The sequence below is a fragment of the Lutra lutra genome, chromosome X, assembly GCF_902655055.1.
Source record: "Lutra lutra chromosome X, mLutLut1.2, whole genome shotgun sequence".
Taxonomy (NCBI): Eukaryota; Metazoa; Chordata; class Mammalia; order Carnivora; family Mustelidae; genus Lutra; species Lutra lutra.
Genome location: NC_062296.1, coordinates 35,813,701 through 35,832,177, shown reverse-complemented (window position 1 = coordinate 35,832,177; position 18,477 = coordinate 35,813,701). Strand labels below are relative to the sequence as shown.

The 18,477-nt window shown below is 40.5% G+C and overlaps 1 protein-coding gene across 10 annotated transcripts in view; it reads left to right on the top strand.

The window, feature by feature from the left end:
- The window catches only part of TMEM164 (transmembrane protein 164), a 154,306-nt gene that overhangs the window by 51,324 nt on the left and 84,505 nt on the right, over nt 1–18,477 (top strand). For 7 of the 10 annotated variants that reach the window (XM_047716888.1, XM_047716895.1, XM_047716886.1 and 4 more), the window contains one exon: nt 14,621–14,670. The exons of the other annotated variants lie outside the window; for them this stretch is intronic. In XM_047716888.1, the coding sequence (XP_047572844.1) occupies nt 14,621–14,670 (50 nt within the window). The remainder of the gene's footprint in view (nt 1–14,620; nt 14,671–18,477) is intronic. 10 annotated transcript variants of the gene reach the window in all.

The window sequence follows — 18,477 nt, the reverse complement described above, 5'->3', positions numbered from 1 at the left end:
AGGGGGAGGGAAGACAGATGGGAAACTGCATGGTGGGATATGTGGGTAATGGGGAGAAATTCTTTTGGTTTTATAGAAAGGCACATGAAGAAGAGTAGTAAGCAGTAATGCTGGTTGGGGGCAGGTGGTGTCAAATGATGAAGGGGGAGGGGAGGATCCTGGATGCCAGATTAAGGAGCTTCACTTAATAAGCATTAAGGAGCCAACCTAAATTTATTGTTTTTTAAATTACTTTATTGAGATATAACACTTACTGTACAGTTCACCCATTTGAAGTGTTCAGTCAGTGGTTTTTAGTATATTCACAGTTATGTGCAGCCATCACCACAATTTTGAATATTTTCATCACCTCAAAAAGAAGTTACATACCATTTAGCTGTCACTCCCGTACCTGTCCTTCCCCCTGCCCCTGGTCTAAGCAATGACTAATCTGTTTTCTGTCTGTATAGATGTGCCTGGTCTAGACGTTTCATAATGATGGAGTCATATAATACACTGTCTTCTCTGACTGGTTTCTTTCTCTTAGTATGTGTTTAAGTTTTATCCATATTGTAGCATGGATGAGAACTTCACGCCTATTAGTGGCCCAATAATGTTCCATTGTGAGGGTGCACCACATTTTGTTTATCTGTTCATTCACTGAGGAGTGTTTGCGTTGTTTCCGCCTTCTGGCGGCTGTGAATATGGCTGCCATAAATATCCGTGTATGAGTTTTTATGTGGACATTTCTCTTGGACATATACATAGAAATGGAATGAACATCCATGTATAAGTTTTTATGTGGACATTTCTCTTGGACATATACATGGAAATGGAGTTGCTGGGTCATATCATAACTATGTTTAGCCTTTTGAGGAACTGCCAGACCATTTTCCAGCGTGGTGGAGCCATTTTACAGTGTATAGCCGTACCTCAGGGATTCCATTCCAGACCACTGCAGTGAAGCAAATATCACAGTAGAGCAAGTTAGATGAATTTGTTGGTTCCCCCATATATATAAAAGTAATGTTTACACTATGCCATGGTCTGCTAAGTGTACAATACCATTATGTCCAAGCATACAATGCATGTACCTTAATTAAAAAAATACTTATTGCGAAAAATGCTAACCATCTGAGTCTTCAGTGAGTCATAATCTTTCTGCTGGTGGTTGGTCTTGCCTCGATGTTGATGGCCACTGGCTGATCAGAGTGGTGGTTGCTGAAGACTGGTGTGGTCGGGGCAGTTTCTTAAAATGAGACAACGCTGAGCTTCGCTGCACTGATGGACTCTTCCTTTCACAAATGATTTCAATGTAGTGTGTGATGCTGTGTGATAGCATTTTACCACAGTAGAACTTCTGCAAAAATTGGACTCAATCCTATGTTGTCATCTCAACACTCTTCACAGCATCTTCACCAGGAGTAGATTCCATCTCAAGAAACCTCTTTCTTTCTTTTTTTTTTTTTTAAGATTTTATTTATTTATTTGACAGAGATATAGAGAGAGCAGGAACATAAGCAGGGAGAGTGGGAGAGGGGAAGCAGGCTCTCTGCCGAGCAGGGCAGAGAGCCTGATGCAGGGCTCGATCCCAGAACCCTGGGGTCATGACCTGAGCTGAAGGCAGAGGCTTTAACCCACTGAGCCACCCAGGCGCTCCTTCAGGCTCCACTTCTGATTCTAGTTTTCTTGCTCTTTCCTTTGCATCTGTAGTTCTTTTCTCTATGGAAGTCTTGACCCCCTCAAAGTCATCCACGGGAGTTGGGATCAACTTTTTCCAAACTCCCATCATGTTGGAATTTTGACCTCTTCCCAGGAATCACAAATATTCTTAATAGCATCTAGAAGAGTGAATCCTTCCCAGAAGGTTTTCAATTCACTTTGCCCAGATCCATCAGAGGAATCACTTTTCTATGGCAGCTGCATAACCTTGTGAAATGTATTTCTTCAATAATAAGACTGGAAATTCAAAATGACTCCTTGAACCACAGGTCACAGAATGGATGTCATATTAGCAGGCATGAAAATAACATTAATGGCACACATTTCCACCAGAGCTCTTAGGTGACCAGGTGCATTGTCAGTGAGCAGGAAGATTTTGGAAAGAGTCTTTTTTTTTTTTTTCCCCGAGCGGTAGGTCTCAACATTAGGCTTTAAATATGCCACAAACCATGTTGTGAACAGATGTGCTGTCATCCAGGCTGGTGTTGTTCCATTTATAGAGCACAGGCAGAAGAAATTTAGCGTAATTCTTAAGTGCCCTAGGATTTCTGGAATGGCAAATGAGCATTGGCTTCGACTTCAAGCTTTGGTTTCGAACATCTGTAACCAGCTGCTTTAGCACTTAGTAAGAGAGTCAGCCGTTCTCTGAAGCTTTGAAGTCAGGTGTTGACTTTTCCTCTCTAGCTATGATAGCCAGAGATGGCATCTTCTTCCAATAAAAGTCTGTTTGATCTGCATTGACAGTCTGTTGTTTAGTGTGGCCACCTTCATTAGCTATCTTAGCTAGACTTTCTAGAGAACCTGCTGCAGCTTCTATGTCAGCACTTAAGGAGACAACTTTACTTAAACCTCATGAACCATCCTCTGCTAGCTGCACATTTTTCTTTACAGCTTCCTCACCTCCCTTGGCCTTCATGGAATTGAAGAGAGTCAGGGCTTTGCTCCGGATTAGGCTTTGGCTTAGGGGAATGTGGTGGCTTGTTGGATCTTCTGTCCAGACCACTCCAACTTTCTCCATATTCACCAAAAGTTGTTTTGCTTTCTTACCATTCATGTGTTCACTGGAGTAGCACTTTTAATTTCCTTCAAGAACTTTTCCTTTGTAGTCACAGCTTGGCCAGCTGCTTGGCTTAAGAGGCCCCGCTTTCGGCCTACTGGCTTTCAACATGCCTTTCTCACAAAATTTAATCATTTCTGGCTTTTGATTCAAAGTAAGAGGTGTGCAACTCTTCCTTTCATCTGAACACTTAGATGCCCCTGTAGGGTTAGAAAATGGCCTAACATCCGTATTGTGTCTCAGGGAATAAGGAGGCCCAAGGAGAGGGTGAGTGATGGGGGAACAGTTGGTCAGTGGAGCAGTCAGAACACAGACAACATGTGTCGATTAAGTTCGCTGTCTCATGCGAGTGCTGTTTGTGGCATCTGAAAAAAATTACAGCGTAACAGCAGAGATCACCATAACAGATCACCTTAACAAATAATGAAAAAGTTTGAGATATTTAAGAATTACCAAAATGTGACACAGTGATACAAAGTGAACAGATGCTGTTGGAAGAATGGCACTGATAGACTTGTTCAATGCAAGTTTGCCATTGACCTTGCATTAGTTAAAAAAAAAAATTAAAAAAAAATGCAGTATCTACAAAGTGCAGTAAAGCAAAGCAGGATAAAATGAGGTGTGTCTGTATGAGGTTTGAGTTTTTCCCCATCATTACAAACACCTGGGATTGTCTTTTATCTTAGCCTGAAGTGGTATGTCCTTGTGGATTTGATTTTCATTTCTCTAACGGCTAATGACATTGAGCATCTTTTCATGAGTGCACTGGCTATTTGCTTGTGTTCTTTGGATAAATGTCTATTCAGATCCTGAGCCCACTTTTAATTGGGTTGTTTGTCATTTTATTGTTGTGTTTCAAGGGTTTTATGTATTCTGGATAAGAGACCCTTGTCAGACGTAGGATTTGCAAAAATTTTCTTTCATTCTTTGTGTTGTCTCTTTTCTTTCTTAATGGTGTCCTTTGAATCACAGAAGATTTTAATTTTCATGAAGTCCCATTTAGCTGTTTTTATCTTTTGTTGCTTTTGCTTTCTGTTTCACATCTAAGAATCCATTCCCAAATCTGGGGTCATGATTGATTGACTATTATGTTTACTTTTTAAAAATGATTTTATTTATTTATTTGCCAGATGGAGAGAGCAGGAGAACACAAGCAGTGGGAGCAACAGAGGGAGAGGGAGAAGCAGGCCCCTGCCGTGCAGGGAGCCTGATGCTGGCCTCCATCCCAGAACCCTGGGATCATGACCCGAGCTGAAGGCAGTTATGAGCCACCCAGGCACTCCTACTCTGTTTACTTTTAAGAGTTTTATAGTTTTTGCTTTTACATTTAGGTCTTTGGTTGAATTTGACTTAACTTTTGTGTGTGGTTATGAGATGGGGTTCACCCATCTGTATGCATGGGTCCACTTGTCTCAGGACCATTTGTTGAAGAGACTTTGAAAATCAGTTGTGTTTATTTTTGGAGTTTCACCTCCATTCCATTAGCCTGTATGTCTCTCCTTATGCCAGTACCATGCAATCTTTATTATTGCTTTGTAAGGAGTTTTGAAAGCAAGTCATGTGGGTCCTTCTTCTTGTTCTTTTCACCTTGTTTTGGCTATTTGGAGTCCCTTACAATTCCATAAGAATTTTAGAATTAGCTTGTCATTTTCTACAAAGAAGTCAGCTAAGATTCCAATAGTGATTGTGTTGAATTGGTCATCTGAAAATTTTAAGGAGGAACATAACATTATAAGGGCTCTATTTTAAGAATAAGAACCTGACAGTAATGTATGAACCCTAGAGTAAAGGAGGGGAGATACTGGAAACCTGGAGATCAGATAGGAAATTGTTATAGTAGTTCAAGAAGATGAGAGGGACTAAACGAGGGAAAGATGGTGAGGATAAATGTGAGATATATTGAAAAGGTTGAGGTGTCAACATGATAGGACTTGGGGACTGACTACATGTGGAGGCAGAGGAAGGGGGTGCCATGAACAATAGCTCCAAAGTTTGAAAATAGGCTAACTGATTAGATGACAGTACTTTTATAAACTCTGTGTTTTATTTATTTTTCTTTCTTCCTTTTCTTTTTTTTCTTTCATTTTTTTTTTTTTTTTTGAGAGAGAGAGAGCATGTGCATGCACGTGCATGTTGGGGGGTAGGGTAAAGGGCAGAGGGAGAGTGAGAAAGGAAATCTTCAGCAGTCTCCACGGTTGGTGCAGAGCCCTGTGCGGGGCTTGATCTCATGACCCTGACTGAGATCATGACCTGAGCTGGAATCAAGAGTCGGACGTTTAACTGACTGAGCCTCCCAGGTGCCTCTAAAATTATTTTTGATTTACAGAAGATTTGTAAAGAATATTACAGAAAATTTCTGTATACTTTCACTCAGCTACCCTAATGTTAACATCTTGCATAATCATGGTAAAATTATTAACACTGAGAAATTGTCATTGGTGCTATGAACTGAACTATAGATTATGTTCTGATTTCACCAGTTTTTTCACAAACATCCCTTTACTATTCCAGGGTCCAATCCAGGATCCCACATTATATTTAGTTGTCATGTCTTCTTAGTCTTTTCTGTCCATGACAGTTTACCATTCTGTCTTTCATTACCTTGACAGTTTGAAGAGCACTGGTAAGTTCCTTTGTAAAGCATCCCTAATTTAGATTTATCTGATTTTTTTTCTTGCTCATATTTTGGCAGTTACAGACAAAAACAGCACAGAAGTGAGGCTTTACCCTTTTTGTGTGTCATTTCAGGGAGTACACGATGATATGTCTTATTACCGGTGATGATAACCACAGTCATTCAGTCAACACAGTGTCTGCCAGATTTCTCCACCATGAAGTTCCTGTTTTTCCTGGAAATTTAACATGAGCTGTGCTGATGTAGCTCACAGTAGGGATGGATTTTTCTACTGAGATCAGAACAATTATAGTTCTTAGGTACTGAGTGCTAGCTATACGCTAGGCATCGTGCCAAGAGCTTTGCTTGCTCTGTTGCATTTGATCCTCTCCAAAACCTCGTGAGATGTAGATACTATTTTTGTCCCTATTTGAGAAACGGGAATTCCTCCAGTTTCTTGCCCAAGCTCACTGTGCCGTGAGTGGCAGAGCCAGCCTGTGGACCCAAGTTTGTTTTAACTCTAAAACCCATAATCTGAACCACTTAGCAATGCTACCTGTCTTGCTTTCATTCTCTTAATAGGGATGAATTTGCCAGTGGGACCAGAAAGCTTGGTGTTTATGAGCTAAGCTTCTCTGGCCCCTTGCTAGTGCTTGGGTGTGGGCACGACAAAATACACCTCTGTGTGACTCTCCTTATTCGATAACTCAGTGGTTGAGCAAACCCATTCTTTTTTTTTTTTTTAGATTTTATTTATTTATTTGTCAGACAGAGATCACAAGTAGGCAGAGAGAGAGAGAGGAGGAAGCAGGCTCCCCGCTGAGCAGAGAGCCTGATGCAGGGCTCCATCCCAGGACCCTGGGATCGTGACCTGAGCCTAAGGCAGAGGCTTTAACCCACTGAGCCACCCAGGCGCCCCACCCCATTCTTTTTAAAGGTATAATTCAAGCAGGTTACAATCTGTTCTTTGAAGTCTAGGAACCATTCTGGTTTTAAGATGACTTTATAACCTTTTAAATCCATTTTAGGTTGATTCTAAATCCCAACTCTTTATAAGTATGCTTATTTCCTTTTTTTTTCTAAATTCTTTTATTTATTTATTTATTTATTTATTTATTTATTTGACAGAGAGAAATCACAAGTAGGCAGAGAGGCAGGCAGAGAGAGAGGAGGAAGCAGGCTCCCTGCTGAGCAGAAAGCCCAATGCGGGGCTTGAACCCAGGACCTGGGATCATGACCTGAGCCGAAGGCAGCGGCTTAACCCACTGAGCCACCCAGGTGCCCCTTTTTTTTCTAAATTCTTAAGAGAAAGCTCTCTTTTCATAAGTTCTTTACACTGACAAAATTGGTAATTTCTCAGAAAGAGGTAATCAGAAGGAGTTAATGGAAGGATAGAGGGTGGGCACTTAACGAAAGGCTTCCTGGAGAAAATGGTGCTTAATTTTGTATTTGAAGGATAAATAGGGATTGGCCAGAAAATTTAAGATGAGAAGGCCATTCTGGAAGAGTGAATCATATTAGCAGTAGAGATTGAAATTTTAAAAATAAAATTATGAAAATAGTAGGTGACTCTTCTATAATCTCAGGGTTGTAAGACTTTTAAACATGACATCAAAGACAGAAGCCATAAAGGAAGTGACAAATATATCTGATTACATAAAGATAAAAAACTTCTGTATATCAAAAAACCAACATAAGCAAAGCGACAACACTGACGTCCTGGGGGAAATATTTGCAATAAATATCAAATAATCTGTATAAAATATCATTAAAACATAAATGGCTCTTACAATCCAGTAAGGAAAAAAACATATCAGTTGTAAAATAGGCAAAGGCCACAGGTGGTCACATACCCAAAGAAGAAATATAGCTGTCCAAAAAACATGTTAGAAAATAGTCAAACGGGCGCCTGGGTGGCTCAGTGGGTTAAGCCGCTGCCTTCGGCTCAGGTCATGATCTCAGGGTCCTGGGATCGAGTCCCGCATCGGGCTCTCTGCTCAGCAGGGAGCCTGCTTCCCTTCCTCTCTATCTGCCTGCCTCTCTACCTACTTGTGATTTCTGTCTGTCAAATAAGTAAATAAAATCTTTAATAAAAAAAAAGAAAATAGTCAAACATTTTTGTTCATTTGATACATGCCAATTAAAGGAATAAGTTGAATGTGTGTGTTATTGGGTAAGAAAATAATTTTTTCTCTACCCTTCTAGGTTCTTGGCAGAGATCCTCTCCCCCAACCCCATAATTAAAGACCAGTTAACAGGAGAGAAAAACAAATGGAAGTTTAATAGAATGTATGCCTCCTGCAGACATGGGAGAGACCCAAGAAAATCGAGTAACTCCCCAAAATGGCCCAAGCTACCACCTTAAATACCATCTCTAGCTTAGAGACAAAGGGAAGACATTGGGTGGTGGGGGTAGTGTAGGGCAGAAGGCCAGTTATGGGAGGGGACTAGGAAAGGCATGGTAATCAAGGGTAAGGTCATTATGCAGGCTTGGGGTCAGTGTCTTCTCCATTGATAAGAGTGTCTAGATAGTTTAAGTCATCCTTCTTTTCCTGGTCGGGGGAGGGCGCAATTCTTACAAATGGAGATTTTCCTTATAAATGTAAATATCTCCTACAAAAGAGTAACTTCTGCTCACTTTTCAGAGCTTGTCCCCATGTCTGCTGTTTTGTGTGTGTGTGTGTGTGTGTGTGTGTGTGTGTGTTTAAATAACACGCCTAAAATAATCCTTATGCCAAAGAGACTTATTTCAGGGTGGCAAATTCTGCTCCCATTCCATGTTTTGCCTTTTAAACAGGTTGTAGCAGAAACACTTTCTCATATGTTGCTGGTGGGAGTATAAATTCAAAGAAATTTTCTCGAAGGCAGTTTAGAATTATAGGTTAAAAGCCCTAAAATGTATATTCCCTTTGAAGACCTAGAAATCCTCCTTGCACAAATGTAGACTAAGGAAAGAGTAAAGGATCTGAAAACGTAGACATAACAGCATGTGCAGTAGGAGGAGATTGGTTGAGTAAATTGTTGCATATCTATAATTGAACGAAATGGAGCAATTAGAAAATGAGGTTGTAGAAGTGTGTTTATCGACATGGAGTATATTCAGGGTACAATTTGGCACAAAGCGTGAAGCTTCCAGGTTGAAGAGGTAGACAGGGTCTGGAGCAGAGAAAGTGTTGCCTGCAATGCTAAGAAGCTTGGGATTTTTCCGTAGAAACTGGCAAGTCATTTTGTAGGATTTTAAGTGGCAGATCAGAACAGTGTTTTAGGTCGATCTTTCTTCCAGCAGTGTATCTGGAGGTGGGAGACCAGTGAAGAGATTATCTCAGTGGTCCAGGGAGAGAGGGTGTGGGTCCAAGGGTATGATCATTAGTGACTAGAGCCTAGGACAGACTTTGGGCAGTTCAAGGAATGGATCTTCTCTATGGTTGGTAATGGTTATAAGCATTCAGGAATCCCTAAATTGCTGTGTACCATCATAGGAGATAGGACCAGGGGAACTAGAGCCAGAGGACGGGGCCTGAGAAGATTGTGAACCAGGCCAAACACCACTCACCTGGTCCTCTTCCATGGTTTCTGTTTCATTTAGTTTTTCTAGCCTCTTCACTGATTTACCTGGCTAGTCCCTCATTTAGAATGGTCTTGGCAAGTGGCCTTTCTTCCCGATTACATTGGCATAGTACCGACACTTACTCCTGTGAACAAAATTTAATCTTCCTTAGGTGTCCTGAAGATGGGGGTTTGTCAGGTTTAATGTTGGAGTGAAGCAGCTTATGGGAGGCTGAACAATGATGCCAATGAACTTTGAACTTGTGAGGACAGGAACAGGAAGGAGGACAAGTGATACCGGAGGGGTAGGTTGGGTGGGGAGCCAGAGCAGTTCGGAGGTGGAGGAGGAACTGGGACAGCTGCCTAGATTAGGTGCTTTGAAAAGAGCTGAATTTACAAATTGCCAATGTTAAAGAACAAAATTCAACAGGGTAAATTTGAAGATCTAATTGGCTTTATTAAGAGATTCATGAGTCAGGCAGCATCCCATCCAGCCAGGGGAGGGGAGTTGTAGAAAACAGTTGGTTTCTATAGGAAGTAGGGTGGGGCAAGGGAGTTATTAGCAAAGGAGAAAAAAAGGAAAGAAAGGATTGTTTCAGGCAAGGTCCCCTTCCCTAAGGGGGAAGGGCAGAGGGTTTTATTAGCTGGATTACATCATCTTTCTTTGGAGAATGGAGTATTTCTCTGGTGCTGGCCAGAAAATTCCAAATTGATTGGCTTAAAATTCTACTGGGGGGAGTTGGAACTGCAGTTAAGTCTTGGTTTGTTATCTTGGAGGTGAGTGACTCCACCTTGGGCCTGTCTGTGGCTTTCTTTTAGCAGTGGGAAGGAGAACCTTGTAGTACAGGGACCTTTCCTGGGCAATCTGAGAGGGTATGGTTTTGAATGGAACCTGTACCTTTTTTCCAGAAAAAGACTTCCATTTTGTAAGGATCCAAAGAGTATCAGAGCCCAGCAGACCTGGTTCTGAATGAGGTGGCTTGGGGCTAAGATGAGCACGTCTTTAGGGAATGCTGGACTCTGCAGCCCATCTATATAAACTTTATTTGCTGCGCAGTTTGGTTGTGTTTGGAGAGGGTTCACCTTATAGCAACTACATATTGTGAACTGTGTTGTGGTACAGGTGTGGGGGCATTGGGGTGACTCTCCATGTGCCATTGGGTCAAGGGGCAGGGCTACAGTCTAAAGAAGAGAACACCATAAGGTGTGGACCGTGTCAGGTGTGAGGTAGAAGATGTGTTGAACTGGGAGTTTAGGGGATCTGGGTACTTGTTGGAACGTTTTCCCTTAGGTTCCTTTATCTGCAAAGTGGAATTTAATAACAAGGCCCTGCTCATCTCCCAAACAATGGGAGAGTAGAAGTGTTCTGTAGCACATCCCTCTGTCTGTTACCATCTGTCCTTGTCCTTTTCTTCAGGTGCTGAACGGGGTAGATTTCGGCATGAGTACAGAAGCACCAACTTGGTGATGGGATATGCTCAGACACATTCCCATCTTCCTACTGTCCTTGTTTGCGCTTCTGAGTCTCCTTTCTTCCCACCCTATTTGCAACTGAAGGGATCCATTAACTTTCCATCTGCTGGTCTAACACATGCTACCAAAATTTGGAGGCAAATGGCAGCCCAGCAAGGAAGAAAGCAGGGATGTTCAGTCCAAGACTGGGGGCCCACTGGGCCTCTGAATTAAAATGTTATTTTCACATGGCTCCTTTGGTTAATGGTGATTATGGATGTGGCTCCAGAATGCTAGGGCAGAGAGGTTCAATGTCATAAATCTTTGAAGTTGCTAAGGGAGGCCTTGAGTTTACTGGAAATGGAATAGGATGGATTTGGGGTCCTTTTTCAGATCTGCTGATGAGGCATGTCTACATGTACCTGATTTAAAGGTTGCTCAAAGAAGATACTCTGTATCTTGGTGATGGGTATAGACGCACCAGATGAGAAAGGCCAAAGTGTTGATGGGAGTGGCTTGGACATGTGAAACTGTTGGAGAACTCATTTAGGGTCAAAACTAGATGGATTAGCTGCCTCAAAAGAGCTTAGACCCATCCTTGGGTTGGTGCTGGAGGCTTTGCTCCCTTTAGTAGGTTTCTGGGCTTTTGCCATAGGGCTATCATGAGTCCGAGGCAGCCAAATGGAGCAGGTGTAGGGGAATCTGCCCCAGGAATCTGGTCATCTCTCCTTGGCTGTGGGAAAAGTTAGAGTTAACTGTGGGGCCCAGTGTTGTATTTTTGCTTCTCTGTTTAGCATGTTATCATGAAGTATCTTGGCTATTCCAGAATCTGAGGAAGGCTGCTGTCATGGCTCTTAGGTGACTCCAAAAGTATTGAGGACCTTTCCAAGGTGGTTAGGGGCCCCTGTCTATTCTCTGTATTCTGTACCTTGTGAGTGTAGCCTTTGATGGGCCTGATGCTGGGTAACTGAGTGCAATCTCCGACTTGGTCCCTTGCTTCAGGTGAGTAACTTTACTGCTGTGTCAGGGGTAGAGAATACCAGCTTTGTTTCTTTCTTGGATTGCTCCTGAAGAGTAGGGTGGGGAGTGGGGATAAATTAATGTTCAGATGATTGAGAATCCAAATTGAGAGTCCTTATCCCAAACCGTTCAGGTCAGATGTATTTCAGAAGTCAGAAATTTTTCGATTTCAAGGTAATACAGGGGAACCTGGGTGGCTTATTTGGTTGAGCACTTGACTCTTGATCTCGTGGTTATAAATTCAAGCCCCATGTTGGGTGTAGAGCTTACTTAAAATAAATCAGAAAGGCAATACAGTGAATATGGAGTATTTTATATATCCTCCCAGTAGGATCTGGGGTAACACCCCATAATCAAAAGCTTATTATTATTATTACTCTTATTGTTATTTTAAAGATCTATTTATTTATTTATTTTAGAGAGAGAGAGAGAGAGAGAGCGAGAGAGGGAGCGATTGAGAAAGAGAGCATGAGCAGGGGAACAGCAAGGGGAGAGGGAAAGAGAGAATCTCCAGCAGACTCTCTGCTGAGCAAGGAACCTAATGCGGGGCTTGATCTCAGGACCCCTGATATCATGACCTGAGCCAAAATCAAGAGTTGGATGATCAACAGACTGACCACCCATGTACTCCCAAAAGATACTATTTTTATGGAAGTTATATGAATATTCAGCACAAGTGAAATAAAGGAGTGCATGAATAGTTTCAGCTCAGTTCAAGTCATACTTGCTATCAAATTAGCTTTGAAAAAACCCATTTTTTGGTTTTTAGAGCTTTTTGGATTTGGTGTTACCAGTGAAGGATTATGGGCCTGTAACTGTCATTGGTTTTGCACTATTAATCAAATTGATCCACAGGGGGAAAGGCTCGTTCTCAGTGGATATTTCCTTTTCTGGGTTCTCTGATCAGGTATTTTTCAGGTGATGGACTCCTGGCCATGTCCCTTTCAAGACCCGTTCTCTTTTCCATTCTTCTTTCTTTTCCTCTTGGTAGGAATTCAAGCAGGTGTCTTTCTATGTAGTGATTTTCCTTATAGTACCCTTTATTTCTAAATGTAGATTTCGAGGAAACCAAAGAGACAAATGCTAAAGAATATACACATGACAGAGCCAAACAAGTTTATAATGCAGATAGCTTATTTTTTAAGTTTTTAAAAAGATTTTATTTATTTGTCAGGGAGACAGCAAGAGAGGGAATATAATCAGGGGGAGTGGGAAAGGGAGAAGCAGGCTTCCCACTGAGCAGGGAGCCTAATGCAGGGCTTGATCCCTGGACCCTGGGACCATGACCTGAGCTGAAGACAGATGCCCAAGAACTGAGACATCCAGGTGCCCCGCAGATAATCTATTTTAATAAATGCTCACTAGAGAGGGACATGTATCAGTGACTTTGTAAACCACATCATTAAATCACTGTATAGGAAGGAACTCCACAAACATGAGCTTCATTCTTTCATTAATCCTTAGTCCTGTTGAATGTCTTTGACTCCTGTAGTAGTCCAGGCCAAGGTCAAACAGTCATCATATCTGGCTGCCAGGAGTGGTCAAGTCTCCTGGGGCATTTGTTAAACATGCAGATTCCTGGAGTCCCAGACTTTTGGAGTCAGCATTCCTAATGGGGGAGCCCAGGAATCTGCATGTTCAACCAGTTGCTCTGCAGAGGTTTCATTGTCTCACTTGAGAACCAGTGCTCTGATGAAGGTCATACAGATGCAGTTGTTCTATAACCCAGGTCTAGGTCAAACCAAGTAGCATGGAACCGATTTGTCTCTTAGAAGGATGAGGTTCTTGTTTGGTTTGCCCCCGGGGAGAATAGAAGAGTAGAACTACCTGGTCATGGTTAGAAATAAGCCAATCAAATGTGGGGGAGGAAAAGTAATTTTCCCTCTACCCTTCTAGGTTCTTCACTGAGACCTCCTCCCCCTAGCCCTCCAACCCACCTGGCCAATGTAATAAAAGACCAATTGACAGGAGAAAGACAAATGGAGGTTTAATACCATGTGTACCTCCTGCAGACATGGGAAAGACCCAGGAAAATCGAGTCACTTCCCGAAATGGCCCAAGCCACCATCTTAAATACTATCTCTAGCTTACAGACTAAGGGAAGACATTGGGTGATGGGGGTAATGTAGGGCAGAAGGCCAGTTATGGAAGGGGACCAGGAAGAGCATGATAATCAAGGGTAAGGTCATTATGCAGCTTGGGGTCAGTGTCTTCTCCATTGATAAGAGTGTCTAGAGTTTAAGTCATCCTTCTTTTCCTGGTACAGAGGGGGAACAATTCTTACAAATGGAGATTTTCCTTATAAATGTAAATATCTCCTACAAAAGGGTAACTTCTAATTACTTTTCAGTGTTTTTCCTATGTCTGCTGTTTCTTAAAAAATAACCAGTCTAAAATAATCCTTATGCCAAAGAGACATATTTCAGGGTGGCAAATTCTGCTCCCCTTCAAAATCAAAAGGAGGTCTGGAGCCTGGGGGTGGCAATATTGGTAGGGTTGCCAGATAGAACACTGGAGGCCCACTTAAATTTGAATTTCAGATAAACAATGAATAATGTTTTTATATAAGTATATCCTAAATATTGCATGGAACAAAGTTACACAAAAACATTATTCATTGTTTATCTAAAATTCAAATTTAACAGGGCCTCCTGTGTTTTTATTTGCTAAATCTGGCAGTGCTGGATATTGATTATCCCACCTTCCCCTGTGGGAGGCAAAGCAGCTGGCATTTATATGCTTTGTCCCATTCATGGAATATATTTTTGTTTGTCTTGGGTTAAAAGCTTCTCAGACTGGCTACTATATCATATTGACGTTGAGGAGTTGAAAAATTGAGTCTTGTTCTAGAGATTAAAAGGAAGTGTTCTGGAGACCCCCCCCCACCAAAAAAAAGCCTAAGAAAGGCTTTTCCCATCTTGCCCCCAAACACTCCCTCACTCTCTGTCTCTCTCCCTCTCCCCCACTGTAGCTCTGTCTCACACACACACACACACAGACATGCATGTGCACACATGCACACGTCCACGCACCTAGATGCCTGTGCAAACAGAAACACGTTTGGAAGACCACATGCTTGCCTTTTCAAGTTTTTATTTTATATTGCATTCTTTGTGTTAGAGTCTGGTTATTTATTGTTACTATGATCATTTTACCATTGTTATTGAAGTCACATTGTCTGTGTCCAGTACTGCTCTTGATAACCATACTTAACTCTTTTTCAATTGCAGATCTTTCTCCTGGCCTGCCCTCCGTGTCCTGGAGCTATCGTCGTCTTCAAGTAAGGGAAAATCGGTTTTTGCTCTTTTGCCATTGCTATTCCAAATGTTCAGTCTTTTTGATAACCAAGGGTGATGAGCACGTTGATGTGAACATCTTGGGCCTGCCCCGCTTTGTCTCTGGGCTTCCCAAAGAACAAAAGTCTATGCGGCCCAGTGAAACACTGGGCTGTGACATGCAGAGACTGGGCTTTGGTCAAGCCCTGAAAAGTCCTCTTTAGCTAGTGTTGGTGGTGGTGGTTTCTGGCCAAGTCCTGCTCCCTTGGAAGGTTGCTGGCTTCCTGCAGTTTCTCTTGAGAGCATGCTGGGGGCCACACAGCTTCCCTCCTCTTAAGAATCATTGCTTTGTGGTCCAGCTGCTCCCCTGAAGACCTTTGTTCTTCTGTTTCTGTACTTTGTTTCTGTTTCTGTACTTCTATACTTTGAAGACCTTTGTTCTTCTGTTTCTGTGGGGTTTTTTTTTCCCCTTAAAGTGCAAATTAAAGTAAGGGGAAGAAAATATCACCTTTACCAGTCCTGATTTTCTTAAAAATAGCAAGCATCAAATCCATTAAAGTGTACTGCAGGCAAATCATGTTATCTGAAGGCAAATTTGCTTCAAGGAAATTCTCAAAAGAGACCCAGAACCCTCCTTTTAACCATGAGTTGCGACCATCTCATTTATCAAGCCTTTTATTGGAGTTGCTAATGAGAAGCTAAATTGACCAAATTAATTTCATCTCTTTCCCTCTTCCCTGGCCCCCATTTTGGAGCTGTTCCTGAGCCGTGAAATGGCTGCAGGCCAGAAGGAGGAGACAGGAAGTAAGGGGCCCAGCAGATCCTTGGGTAATGGAAGAGTGGTGTAAATGGCTTTCTGATTTACTTAAGTCATTAAAGTGTTAGGTAGGGGGAAATATACCCCATTTGCTGCTTCGAACAGCTCCTTGGAATAGCCACTTAGTCTCATGCCTTAGGTGAGTAACTTTCTACTGGATGAGGGCAAATGGATCCTGATCTCACATATCTTGTACTTGAAAAGCTCCTAAGTGGAAGGCTATTTAACCCTGTTTCCCTCCCTTCATTTCTCAAAATGAGCTCTATTTTTCAGTGTAATGTTTTAAGGTAACATTTGTTGGTTTTATTTCATTATTATTAAAGTAACAATTCTCATTATAGGAAATACAGAGACACATAAAAAAGAAAATAAACATCACCCTTAATCTACCACTAAGACGTAATTTTGGTTACTGCTTTTTTTTAAGAAACAGAGATCATATTTAGGATTCTTACTGTATCTTCTAAATTTAATTCGATTTGTATATGTGTATGCATATGAAAGTACATAAACATGACTGCTAGATTTTTTTTTAGAGTGGCTCTTTTTTTTTTCCCTCTTGTCCTTGTTTTGTTTGACTCCTACTTCTGCCTTTCCAGACCTGCAGATTACCAAACTAGTATGTATTCTTCCAGATTTTACTCTGTACTCATTTGGTACACACACACACACCCACCCACACACACACACACACACACACACAGGGATTTTGGAATGTTTTACTGTTGTTGTTCATTGATGGTTTTACAAAAATAGAATCTTATATTAACTGTAGTACATCTTGCTTTTTCACTCAACAATATCTCACGGGAATCTATTTAAGTTTATTGGTATATCTTATTCCTTTACGAAGCTGTGAAATATTTCGTGGATGCACAACTTATTTAGCCATTCTTCTCATTCCTTTTTAAGATTTTACTTTTAAGTAATCTCTCCATCCAATGTGAGGCTCAAACCTATGACCCTGAGATCAAGAGTCATGTGTTCCACTGACCGAGCCAGCCAGGGTTCCCTAGTTACTCTTCTATTCTTGAATATTTGTATTCATTCTTTCCGTATTGCTGCTACTATAACCAATGCTAAAATCAACATCTTTGTGCATATGCCCTTAAATACTGGTGCTTTCAATTTGTAGATATATATACATACACACACAAATGTTTACATATAAATATACATATTTATGTTAATAGGTATTTCCATTCTGATATATAAAAACAGGCTGTAATAATTCACTTTTTCCCTTTTGTATGTAAAACATGAGATTATTCTTTTCTTTACATCCATACCAGCATAAGGTATTATGATTCTTTTATAATTTTGACAACTTAATGGGTGCATTTCCTTGGCTACTAATGAATTTCACTATTATCTCATAATTTTTATCCAATTAAATTTATTCTTTGAATTGTCTGTTCATACCATCTGCCCCTTTCTTATGGGTTGCTTAGGTTTTCTTAATTTGTAAGACTTCTTTGTATGTTTTGGATATTGGCCCTTTGTCTGTCGGCATTATGATAGATATAGTTCCCAAATCTGTATGTGCTGACTTGGCTGATAGTATATTTTGCTATATGTTTTTTCACATTTTTTTTATATTCAAGTATGATTACTTTCTTATAGCTTCTGGGTTCCCAGTTTTAGTTAAGATGATTTTCTTAAAGATGGCTACCTGGTTGTGCTAGCGTGATATATTACATAATCCCTACTTTCCCCTGTGAACTGAACTACCATTTTTCTCACTTATTAAACTTTTTACATATGAGGCTCCACTCATAGTTTCTCTATTCGTTTCCATCTGTTTGTCTATTTGTGTACTCAGATCATATTGATTTGATTATATTAGCTTAAAGAAATATTTTTCTTATCTATTTATCTGCATATTTTTCTTACATGTAAATTTGGAGATAACTTTTATTCAACCCTCCCCACCAGCCCTGTTTGGATTCTAATTAAAACTGCATTAAATGCATATTTTGGTTTTGTGAAAGCTGATGTTTTAAGATTATGTAGCTGTGGTATAATGTAATATAATGTAATCTAAGGAATTGTGTTTTTTCCCCATCTGTTCAGATCTTGTTTTATGCCTTTCTTGATACATTTATTCCTAAAGAATAATAGCTTTTCTGTCCATTATGAGTTGAATATTGCTCACCTTTCCATTCTGAAGTGCTTCTTACTAGAATAGAAAAAGCCTATTGATTTTACAAGTAGTCTTCATATCTTACCATCTTACCAGACTCTCTTATTAGTTTTGGTAAAATTTATTTTCATTTTATCCCGTCTTTCCGATGGTTACACCAGTTATTTTCTTTGGTTTTTGCTTTTGCTTGAAACTCAGAGTGAAATAAAAATGGTGTTCATGGGCCACTGTCTCTAAAGTGATTTTAAATGGAGAATGTCTCTGTGTGTCTCCGTATTTGCTGTTGGTGTTTGTTAGCCTATTACATGTAAAGAGTTTCCACATTTACTTAGAGGTGTTTTCAAATAAAACAGTTCCTGCATTTTATCAAATGCTTTTTCATGTCTCTTGAGTATGCTTTTTTTTCTGTTTAAGTATTTGATACAGTGAGTTATGTTGAAGAATTCCCTGATTTCAAATTACTGTTATATACTGACGTAAGTCCTACTAGTCATAGTATATTATTATGATGCATTGCTGGAGTTCGTTTGTCAATCCGTTCTTTAGAACCCTTGCCTCAGAATTCATAAGCGAGATGGGAGTCATTTTTTTTGGATTCTTTTCATAAGTTGTAAGGATTAAAATGGAATTGCAGAGTACTTCTTCTCTGGCCTAGAATAATTTAATTACCCATGGAAGTTATGTGTTTTTTTTTTTTTTCGACTTTTAAAAATTACTTTTCTTTCCTTTCTTGGGTGGTTGTTGTTATTTTAGAAATTATTATTATTTTTTTTAATGGTCAGGCAAAACTCAACTGCAAAGCTCATCTGGTCCTAGTGCCTTTTTCATTTGGTACACCCATAATCACCCTTC